Source organism: Crocodylus siamensis, chromosome 1 (genome assembly GCF_052110815.1).
Source record: "Crocodylus siamensis isolate JL-2025a chromosome 1, ASM5211081v1, whole genome shotgun sequence".
Lineage (NCBI taxonomy): Eukaryota > Metazoa > Chordata > Crocodylia > Crocodylidae > Crocodylus > Crocodylus siamensis.
Window position 1 is genome coordinate 188,947,504 of NC_143395.1, and position 12,392 is coordinate 188,959,895.

Sequence of the window (12,392 nt, forward strand, 5' to 3'; positions counted from 1 at the left end):
TCGTATCCCAGGGTGAATGTAAAGGACTGGCAGAAACTCATAACCTGAATGCATAGCAAGGATAAATACAGGTCACTATCAGTCATTTTTCACAGTAGTGGCCCATCTGATAGCTTTTCCCATTTTTATTGCTTTTCTCTTCTTCTTAAATTATTTTCCAACCTTTGTCCTTTGGTATATAAGCAAAGTCAGGGACAGCTTTGAAAATATTGCCTAGTCACAGTGAAGCATGCAGTGCAAGAGACAGCTTGCTGCCAGAAGTGCTGTATGCCCATTCAAAATGGTGTTGTTATAAGTAAAGCTAGCTTGTTATAAGCAAACCTCTCTTTCATGGGACCCATGCTGTCAGCAAGACAGCACTGTCTTGGCAAACTGAACTTCCAGGACCTGAGAAGACCAGGAATCCACTGGGATGAAACTTGATACCCGTGTAAGCTTGCTGGGTTAAGAACATATCCTCTACCCCTTATTGAGGCTTCAAGCCCCTGCTCAGGGTAGCATGTAGTAGTAGCAACCATTTAAGGGTTGGGTTTTTTTCATTCTTTTTCTGCTCCTGGGGAATTTTGCAGCTAGCTTGTGCACAAAATTACCGATATGGTAAAGTAGTGCTTTACCATATTTATTATATTATATATTTATTATAGCTGTGATGGTCCAGGAGTTGTATGAGAGGCAAGGATTTCTCAGGTTGTTATCTTTTATTGGACCAGCTGCTTGGTTGGGTTAGAAACCTGAAGAAGAATGTCCTGCATTCAAAAGTTTGTCTAACTCTATCCCAATTATGCAGTTGGTCCAATAAAAGATATCACCCTTAGATATACTTGCTTCTTGCATAAAATGGTAAGAGCAACCATGGGAATTACGTATGCAAAAAAGCTGTTATGTGAGTATGGGCTATTCGCCCATGCTATTACGTTTTCAGGATAAGCACTTGAGCTATTCAGTCATATGCCCATAATTCTGAAGATCTGGCCTTTATTTTCTTTGCCCAAATGTATTCATGTAAAAATCTCTTGTGAAACAGAGGTCACTATTTGCAAGAATGAATTTTTCAGCTAAAAGGCTGTATCAAAGCACTTAAAGTATTACCAAGTCCAAGCAAATAGTAAAAAACATCCACAGATATATGCATTTCGTTGAATTTGGTCTGGTTACATGGATCCTCATTTTGCATTAGCTTATTTGCATAGATGACTTTGGAGCCAGAACAAACTTCAAGAACCTTGAGCCAACAATGATGTGCACTTAGTTAATGAACAAAAACAAGATCATGGGATTTGTAAAAGCAAACAACTCATCAATGCAGCTTGAAAGTAGAATACCAGTAGAAAGCTCTTCTTGCTGCAGATGTGGGTGAGGGAAGAAACCCAAGAATGGTGAATAAGTTCCAGCATTTTGTATGTCTGGAGAAACTGAACCTGTGTTGCAGCTAATCTGTCAGAAAGCAATGAAAATAAGAAAACTGATTGTTATTATAGGCATGCAACAGGGAGTAATCACACCCAGGAGTCCTTTTTTCCTTTTGTGCTGCTTTTCCTCAGTCTTTTGAATTTCAGTGATAAGAATCAGGCATTCTGTCATGAACAGGGCATAAAGCCTGATGCAAGAAATTTGCCGGCCAACTTCCCCTCTTGGTTGAGCTTCCTTTCTCCATTCACCTTTGCTTCCTCCCCAGATCCATTAACACACACATACAGCTACACATTTGGTAACCTCCTATGGTGGGTCTCCCCTAACCCACCTGTATGACAGCCTTAGTCAAAACCTTTTTATTTACAATGCCCTTCTATGCAAAGTTTTATTCTCTCACAATCACTGTGTGCCACGGACTGTAGTAGTAGCCATTCTGGAGCAGGGAGGCTCAAACGTTGTGTTAACAGAAGCAGTATTTTCTTCTTAAACTTTAAAAATCAAAGGTAAAGGCAATAAACCATCTTCATCCTTGTTTTAAGCTTCTTTTCACAGATGGGTAAAGGTTGTCAAGTGATAACACAGTTGTTTAATACATCACTTGCACACACTCATAGGCACTTAACAAAGGGAAAGACTGGTTAAAGACATCAGATCTTGTACTACATGCCAAATACGTCACCAACAAACAAAGTGTTAACTGGCCCAGGGATTGTTGGCTTTTAGTGCATTTTTATTACTATTTAAGCACCTTGAAGGGAAACACACTGCTGAGCGAGAAATACCATCTGTTTAAAGCAACGTTACTGGAGAGAAGAGTTTTAAGTGTAGTGTTAATACATTCCAACTGCACGTGAACACCACTAGAAAAAGTGTCAATAGAAAGACACTGATTTGTGGTAGAAGTCTGTGCATAGCCTTGAATAGGTGGCTAACATTAATTAGCCTTAAATGAATAGGCCCCAATCCTGGCATTTGACTGCTGTTCCACACATACAGAAGCTGTTGCACACGGGCCAGTTTGCATTTCTTTCAGAAGAGGCAAAAAATAGTCTTTAGTTTTCCATGCTTTTAAAGATAGTGTGAAGAAATATGTATTCTTTGCAGACTCTTAATCTGACCTCCCCACCCTGGACATTAAGCAATGTTTTCTCTCTGATCCTGTCCTCAGAGAGAGAGGATTAGATGTTTACTTTCTGTCCCTCCCTGGCCCATACAAATAGACAGGAACAGACATAAGCATTACACTTCTGTATCAGAAGCATCCAGGGCAAATGTTGGGGTGGTTTAGACATGGATGATCTTGCTTCTGGCAGGATGTTTAAACAAATTGACCTGCTGAGTTCCCTTCCAGCTCTATGTTTCTATGATATACACATCACATTTGAAATGGAAGGCATCACAAATGGAAGGCCATTCTGCTGGGAGTTTGTCTCGGTGTCTCAGACTACCCAAAGAAAGCCGTCTCTTGCATAGAGTAGCTGCACTCATACAGTATCGAGCTTTACCAACTATTGCTTTTCAAAGCATGCTAGGTGATCTTTTACATATCATAATAATGAAATACCTTGAAATGGTCCAAGACCTTAAACTTCATTAGATGTTCTTTGGGAAGCCAGTAGAAGACAGGTTTGACATCCTCGAGTGGCATGTTCTGCTAATGGGGTACAACAGCACCCTGCTAAGTTTTTAAAGGCAAATTGCTGGAGTCCGGGGATTTGGCAAAAACAATGCAGGACAAAAGCCAAGTGATTGGCATTTTTTCGTACTTAGTGTTTGCTCTGAATGGACATTATCATCTGGACTTATGCATTTTCTTACTTTTAACTGGTTGGGTTTGGCAAGTGATGGAAGGGTGAAAGTACCAAACCTTTGCCTGCCTTCGAATGTGAAAGCCTTAATTCCCAACTTCCTTCAGATCACATTAGCAACTTTACCTATTATAATGGAGTTACACTGGAATAAAGCAATGGGTCACTCAGTCCCAAAGTCACCAATGTTGTTACCTCTGAGACTATGTCGATAATAGTGCTTTGTGCTTGTCTCATACTTAACCCTTGACAAAGGTAAACAGGCATTCTAGTTTCCACCTTATAGCTAGCCTAAGGTTAGAGAGATTTACAACAAACTGAGAGAAACACTTTGGATAATACAAGGATATGCCATTTCAGACATAAGGGAGGCTATTTTCTGGTCTCCCCTAAATTTCCTGTTACTTTTGGCAAGTCTTTTCAGTTACTCTATCAATACAATGGGCCTGTACATATATTGCTCCTATAGCAAAGGGGTTTTCTTTACCTTTAAGACTACAGTTGTACCTATGACAGATTACAAACCTCTGTCTAGACCAGTGGTTTTTACTTTTTTTTCATTTGTGGACCCCTAAACATTTGAAGGGAGGCATGTACCCCTTTGGAAATTCTGAATGGAGGTGCAGACACCTGTAGGTATTGACATGCTTTTGATTGATCATAGTCATCTTTCATGGAGTCCTTAGATGTAGTCTGTGGACCCCCAGGGGTCTACAGATCACAGGTTGAAAACCACTAGTCTAGACTATCGACTCCCTAAAGTAAATCTTCATAATAGAAGCTACTAGGAACTTGTGTTTTGGGAGAAGATGCAATCACCTGTACTTTCATTACTACAGCTGTCCAGCACTTCCATTCTAACACGTAAACCACCTCCTCCGTTTTGACTCGAACAAGCAGTGTAGCTAAGGAAGGACAATCTTCACCCACAGCTGGAAGAACAGAGTAGATAAAGAGTTTTCGTTCTTCCTGTTTAAACCTTGGCCTGCTTTGTCCCCATTTCTTAAGGATGATGCAATAAAACCAGAAAGACCTCTGTATAAAGAACACATTCTCAAACTTCATATTAGTAAAAAGAAACCCCTATGGTTTCTTTTCTTCCCAACTTTATCTCCATCCCCTGCCTGTGTAAACAATAACGGTTGGTTTCACAAAAGAAGTTTAACAGAAAGTCAAATCAACTGTCACTTTAATGACAGTATGCTGTCTTCCTATTATGGTTTTTTGTTAGTGTTTAAGGTTTTTGAGGTCTATTCACTCCCTAGGGTATTGAATGCAAATTTGAGGGTCAGGTTCTGTAACAACTACTTCCTACAGATCACTGCAGCTTAGTTGTATCTTTCTAGGCTTTTATGACTGACTAGCCAACTGCCTATCAAGAATGATGGGGGTCGGGGGGGAAGGACAGACAGATAGACTAAGGCTTTTATAATATCAGAATCTTTCTAGGCTTTTATAACTGACGGGCTGAGCTGCACCATTCGCTCTTAAATCTAAGCATGATGAGAACTGGATTGTTCCCTGACACTCACAAGAGACTTGAAGCATCTCTGGAGAGTAGAAGGTGCTTGTTATTCTTCGGATTTTGTTGGTCCTGGCATTCTAGCATTGTGGACCGGGTTGTAGGGAACAGGAAGCATCTCTGTGCAACATCTTGCAAATGCCACTGTAAGTCTTGTCCTAGCAGTATTATCCCTCTTATCCAAGAATAGTATAATTTTACAATAATTATATAACTGCATCTATGCTCTTTAATCATTGGTAAGTAGAAATTTGGAGACAGACCTGAAAAAAACCCAAAAAATGGGAAAAGTGGGTGATACGCAGCCTCAGCAACCGACCAGTCTAGCCTGCTTATGCCCTTAAAAATTCTAGGATTTTACTGTCTTGATTTATATTTTACTATTCTGCTCAGAAAGTACCTATTTGAGCCTTTTATTTATGGACTTAATTAAACTAAACTGATATATCTAGTCATTACATTTTGTAAGGAAACTAGATAATTGGGCTGTTGTGTTTTTATCTTTAAAAATAAATTAAGAATTACTGCTTACTTGGAATAATTTAAAGTGTCTCACTGTTTGCCTTTTGTAAGTATCCATTAACAAATGCTGACTTCCACTTGACTTCCTATTGAATTAAATAGGCCATTTATATACACAAGACAAAGCAACTAATCAGTTAGGGGTTCAAAAATGAATTTGTAGGAGGCAAGCACATAAATTAATGTTAAAATCCATTTGTCTTTTGCCAAGATTCCTTTACAAATTAGTCTCAAGTATCATATTTATTAGGGCATGTGGATGTGTTTCAGGGAACTCACTGATCTCCAAGAATAAGCTTATAAACTACATTAAAACAGACAAAGCTATTTAACAATTTATGCAAAGCAGAAACTTAGAAGGTTGACTAAGGGCTAGATCCACAAAGTGAACTTTACCACAAGGCTGAACATTATAGATTTCACTTTTCTGAAATCAGCCAGGATGAGTTCGACACCCAGGCTCCCTATACAGTACACAAAAGAATTGGATGCCTCAGGATGAGCTCTATAAAACAAATATTGAATGGGAAACCACTTATGCTAGCTTATAGGATGCCAAGACATGCAGTAGTTAAATTCTGTGCCTCTCCAGGGCATAAATGTATAATTCTCTTTCCTCAGGATGCATCCCTGAGTCATCTTCTGCAGTTAGGAGGCTACTAGTACACCAGCAACCCCCCACCCCAATAACAGCTGGTTGCTACACCCCCATCTTCCTTTTTACAAATGTAAAGGACCCATGGATATGGGTGATCCACTCTTGCTTCTGCATGAGGGAGTTTAACCTCGCACAGCCAACCTACTCACCAGGCTACTGCATATTCTGCTCTTGAAGCTGTCACACTTGATTAAATATTTAATGAGGCAGAGACCATGCATGACCCTCTGGTGTAGTAAATGAGGCATTCACTTGGGGTAGGAGTGAGTATTACATATACATTCCTTTTAGGAAGAAGAGAAAGTTGGGTCTAGGTCCCCCATATCTTAGATGAGTGCTCCCAATACTGAATTGCTGGAGAAAGGAGGCATGAAATCACCACTACTACCTTCTTCCATACCATTTATAGAGTGTTTGAACCTTTAGGTGCAATCTAAGAACAGCTACTGAATTTGGCCCTGCAAACATGCTAAGCTCAGGAATGACTAATTTATGAATCCTGACACTCGACAGGTACTCGACTCCTCAGCAATGTCAAAACTGATGCAATTCTGCCCATGTCCAAAAATAGAACTTGAGGAGCACATGAAACTTTACTCACAAAGAAATAGGCACTGATGGGTGTTAGGCAACCCAGGGTTAAGCAGAAACTGAGTTAAGATTTTGAGGATCTAAATTCTGGACTAGTCACCTTGGAAAGTAGGTGCCTACGTCCTTTTCTGGGGCTAGCCCTAAGAATCCAATAGAACTTGCATCAAAGTTGGTGAATTTTCTCCAACTTCAGGGACAAGGTACTGATCTTAAAGATACCCTCTAGATTCAAAATCTTGGATTTTATGGAGGGCATTTTCACATGAAAATAAGCTACTGCTGATAGTAGGAAACATATTTCAAAGAATCCACTTATTTTTGTGGGGGTAAGGAAGGAATAAGTTACTTTTTCTTCAATTAAAGTGGTGGGAGGTGCCGGCACAGGGTAGGAGGTGGCAGCCCTTCATCTCCGCCTGCATGCACATACCTCGTATCCCCTTTCCACGTACCCCTAGCTGACAATCCCTGTTCTAAAGTTTATGTCTGGTGCCTCTATACTAAAGTGACACCCTGTAACTGAGACACAGAACAGTATGGATAAAAACATATTACTTCAGAACTAAGAAATTACTCTTGGGTATCTAACAACAACCCAGTTCAGTTGGTTATGGAACCCAGATTCTAATGTTATTGGAGAAAAAACTGAATCTGAATATCATATTAAAGCCCCTCAGTAAATTCTCCAGTTTTTCCAGTGAATACATCAGTTATGAACTTCAGATCACATTATTTTGCAAGCAAACACAATAAAGCACCAACAGGTCATCTAATTGCACTAATAAAAAAGGACACCTTTTATTTTTTAGGATATATATTTGGCTAGGATGTGGTATGCTGTTGCAGCAAAAACGAGCCCAGATGCTTCCATTCCAGTGTTCTTAGCAACTTTGAAACTAGAAGTTACTGTTCTACTCAGAGGAATGAAGTTTTTCAAGGTAAGTATGGATGTTGACATACCTAAATTCTTTCGCAGGTCTAGATCTAATACTGCTTTTTATACTTAGCATTCTTTTTGCACCTATATGCCTGATCCTAGATAGAGCACCAAAAAATATTTCAATAAAAGCAGGGCCAGCATTTAAATTACATGAACCTTCCCAGTCTCAAAACTCAACTGCTGTTTGCACTGATGTACTCCACACAAAAGGAAACTTATGTTTAGCTGTTAATTCAAGCATGAAGTAAAATTTGTCTAAGCTTTCAGGTGAGAACAAAAACCATAACAGGTTAATCTGATTAAAAGGCCTGACAATAAGTGTCCTTACTGCACACAGAGCATCAGCATTTGAATACTCAGTTCACAAGGCCCAAGGTGGACAGCACCTTGTGAAGAAAGAGAAGCCCTTGCTTGTTTTTAAGGCATCTTGCAACAAATTCAGTGCTAATAAGTAGAGTGGTTATTAATCAACAGTAACCGACTTCACGATTATAACCCTTTTCTACTATTGATTCCTTTACTCTCTTGTCTGACGCAAAGAGAGACAGCCCTGTTATTAGTCATCTTTGACAATACTCAGCTGTCCCTGTTTGGTAGCGTTTTGGAGGAAACACTACTGCTTTGCCCTTTACACAGAGCTAACTAAGGGAAGGATGTCAGTCTATCTACTCAAAAGGAACAATAAAACAGGATCCAAGGTCTGCAAACACAACCTTTGATGGGTTTCCCTGGAAATAGCAACTGGTAGTACCTGTGCTTCATCCAGCCCTGGTGGTACCTGTGCTTCTCTTGTGCATCCAAGTTTGCTGGTAATTTCCCCAATTGTAGGAAAACGTTGGGTGTTTTCCTGGGGCCAGGGCTGTATTTCTCATAACAGTTTCCACAGAGAGAAAACTAAAACGTAAGAGCATATGTGTGTTGCACAGAACATGTGCTTTATTAATCTGTGCTTACTATGTTCCATAGCTTCCTTTAAAGATACCACATCTAAAGCCCACAGTGAAGATGCAGCATAATACTTTCACTTTGTACTTCGGAGAAGTCATTCCATTTTAAGTATAAGAAATGGTCTTTACTGCTTTGCTAACCTCTCCCTTTCTGCTCTAAACAGATTAGTACACAATGGAAACAGTCAGAACTGGACAGCATTCTTGGACCACACTGGGATCTGCTTGCAGCAGCAATCATAGTCATTTTGCTTCTTCTCTTAATTAGAAATAGGTACAACTAGGCCAACGTTACTGACAAAGTCTTTTGGCAATTACTCTTCTTTATATTCTGAACTAATAAAATGTGTATTACTAATTTTTTCTACATTCTGTTTCCAAGACTTTAGTAACATAAAAACACACAGTAAATACCTCTGGAGTGAGAGGAGAGAAAAAAATCAATAACATTTTAAGAATGGGATTTCTTAAACAGGCAGTTATATCACAAACAAAAAACCTGGCATATAGCAAAAGCTTCTGCTGAAAGACACAGGACACAGACACACACAATATTTGAAGCTCTTCAAAGTGCAGCTACACTCTAGAGCACTTTAAGAATGAAATGCTTGAGCAACAAATGGCCATTATAGCTCCCTAGTGCATGCGCTAGTGGGAGCACTTCAAAACCATCAGAGCTCAATGCAGCTGTGTGCTCTCCAGGCAGGAGGTGCAACAGAGGACTGAAGCATCCTGACTCTGTTCCACCAGCTGAGGGCAGTCAGTGAGCTCTTTACATCCCCTGCTCTGCAGAAGAGCTGACTGTCCATGAGTGCTCTCAAGTGCCCCATCCCCTGCCTCCCTCTCTCCTACCCCCTTAGGGTGAGGAGAGGTATGGGAGTCTCTGGTCTCCTTGAGGGTGCACTCAAGGAGAGCAGAGGCAGAGCTCACAGAAGGATGCTCGTTGAGTCTGTCCTGGTCTTCCCCTGGGGCAGGGTAGGTGGAGAAGAGCAAAGCATTGTGGGATGCTGGAGGACCAAGCCCTCCTGTCATACTCTGTAAAGCATACACATATAACAGGAAACATTTTGCATTGAAATGCTTCTATATAGTAGTTGCTTCTTACAAGGTTATCTTGGGATCGTTTCCACCATTTCCGAAGCACTCCAAAGGGTGTGTATGTTCTGCTCACTCCCTGAAGCAAACATTACATCTTTCTGCACCCACAGGCACATGCCCATTCACCAGCTAGCCCAATGCTTAGAACTGTAGAACGTAGTGAGATTTCAACAGGATTTTTAAAAATAAACTATGTAAAACAATGTCACTATTAGAAAAATGAGAGAATAGTCCTCCAGAAAAAAAAAGCATGGATAAAATAAAGATTGCAAGTATAGCATTAGAGAGCCAAAACCTTTTAATTATTGTGAATGCATTCATTTGTTTGGTTTCTGCAAAGCAAATTTGCCATTAGTTCATCTTTCAGTCACGGACAAGATTCACTGCAGTTCTTTTATAAATATTGCTCAGCTAACCTACAGTGTCATTTGCAAAAGCGTCTATCAGCCCAGATAAATCCTGATCCTCTATTTGCTGACTTCAGTGGCAAAAACCTTCCCTAACATCAGTGGTGCAAGATCAGGTATAAGGCTCAAGCATGGGACATTGAAGTGAATCCTTTTTTCAGGCAGAAAAGACTTATGTATGCATAAACCATTCCTAACTGTTGTACATCCCTTGAAGATATGCTAACTTATGTCAGACTACCAGTTCCTTCCCTTGAGGCTTTGCACAAACACCACTTCCATCTCTTCAATTTAATGCAAGTGCTAGAAATAGTGTTAGACAATACCATATTTCAGTTCCTTTCTGAAGAGTTTTTCTTCACGTATAGCTATTGTGTCATTAAAAAAGATCTGATTTTGGAGGCCACTTTGTGATTGGCTTCACTGAAACTACTCCAGTAATTCTGCTCATGGAAGGGACCACAATCTGAGGAGCATCTTAGAAAAACAAAGCTTAGATATACAGGTAAAAGAAAAGGCAGTTTAACATTCTTCACTTTTTAAACTAGTGATGCATATACCCACTCAGCAGAATGAGATAGTCCCAACATTCCCAATCAGCACTTCAACATACTTCATTTTTGCAAAGCAACATCCAGAGTAAACTAGGTTTGTTTTAATTTAGACCTGAAATTTCATTGAAGCGTGCAGTAGTCAGAGTAATCTTTGATTTTGTGTACAAGTCCTATTTAACTGAGCAGAAAGAAAGCAAACCTTTTACAAAACAACAGTGAACTCTTTCTGCACAGAAAAATGAAACTGGGAAGAATTCAGGAAAAAGAGTGACTTATTCGTCTACTGAAGGATAATTGAAAAAATACATATGTTGCAGCACAGCCAATTGTCATAAACAGGGAAAAAGCAATTTTGTATGCCAAACTCTCAAATACATCTTAGGTGGCCTCATTTTCAGAAGTGCAAATCCCTGTCCTACGAAGAAAGATCAGTCACCTTTTAAAATTATCAATCGGAGGCAACCAAAATCACTAGTCAAGTGAAAAATCTGTCAGGAAGCACCAGAAATTATGAAGGTTAAAACTAGGGATAATGGAATGAAAGTAAACAGAGAAGAGTCTAGTTTGGACATCGATGTTTTAAAAATCAGAATCTGTTACGGAATACAGTCCTATCTTAAACTATGTTCTCTAATCTTATTTGCATGGATATCAAGCATGAAACAAGTTAATTTTATATTTCTGTATGTCCACTGAGTTTTCTCCACAAAATACTCCAGGGGTCTTCAGTTTGTAAAGAACTTTGAATCAGACAGACGATGGCAAAAAAAGTCCGTCTACAAAAACATTGAAATACAATTTGTAGTATTGAAAAAATATATATTTTTTTCTTTATTTTGGCCAATTATACAGGTAAGTTTTATGTATTTTGAGCTCACATTTAAGTGGACTATGAGGGCCTTATGCAACTAGATTTAGCTTATGTATGTTCTGCATCTGAAAAAGCTCTGTTAAGTCAAAGATTTCCCCAAGGCCCTGGCCTACTATTTCTTCTACTGCACAAACTCCTGTTGACTTTTGGATGCATGTGGAATTCAAGGTTGGATACTTAATCAACAAAATAATGCTCAATCTTTCACCTGACTGGGTGTGCAGCTGGAATTCAAGGCACTCACCAATCATGCTTATTGATCCTGGTTGCCTAGCTCAAGTTTCTTTGTGCTGAAAATGACTGAATGTTAATTCAGTTTGTAGATATTGCCTTTTTAAGACATTCTTATTACTCCTGACATTCAAATTTTTGGTGCATTTTTTGACAAAATCAGAAATAATCATCCCCCAGAAGGCGTTTTGCTTTATCTTGTGTACTAACTCGGTAATGTTTGGAAGCTTGTTCTTTAAAATATCTAGTCTTCCCGACAAAAGGCACCTTGTCACCACTTTGTTACCTGATTTTTTTTTCCTGAACTAGCAAATTAAAAGAACACAGAAATCACTTAATTATATCAAGCCTGGAAAAATGCACACTAAATTTTGGCACCTTGAGAAAGCTACAATAAAAAGATTTAAATCCTAAAAATGTGAGTTCATATTGAAAAGGTAATGGAGCTTTAACTACAGAAGTGTGTGCAAAGGACAGGAACTGCGTTCATGTTTATTATCTAACAGGCCACACAGCAGTACTATAAAAAATTAAAATTAGAATACAAAGTAAAAAATACTCTCAGACCAAAGATACAGAAGTATCAGGAAGGTAAAATAAAAGTTAAACTTTGAAGACAAACCAGGCTTTAGAACAGCAACAGAACTCAAAACCCCCTATCAAAATATATTTGTGCAGTATTTACACATATTTGGTACTTCATTATTATCAGTGCTGTCTAAATTTAGGTTGAGATCCAGAAAAGCATGCTATGTGCCTCCAACTTTGGCTTGGCTATACTTAAAATTTAGGCACCTAGCTCCGGGAAGTGAACCAAAGAAACAATATTAGGC

The 12,392-nt window shown here is 39.2% G+C and overlaps 1 protein-coding gene across 1 annotated transcript in view; it reads left to right on the forward strand.

Annotated features, from left to right (window-relative positions):
* SEL1L2 (SEL1L2 adaptor subunit of SYVN1 ubiquitin ligase) overlaps positions 1–11,073 on the forward strand; it is a 100,351-nt gene extending 89,278 nt beyond the window's left edge. Inside the window, exons 18-19 of the mRNA XM_090051185.1 lie at positions 7,321–7,449; positions 8,563–11,073. Coding sequence (XP_089907311.1) covers positions 7,321–7,449; positions 8,563–8,682 — 249 coding nt within the window. The 3' untranslated portion in view covers positions 8,683–11,073. The remainder of the gene's footprint in view (positions 1–7,320; positions 7,450–8,562) is intronic.
* The last annotated feature ends 1,319 nt before the right edge of the window (positions 11,074–12,392 follow it).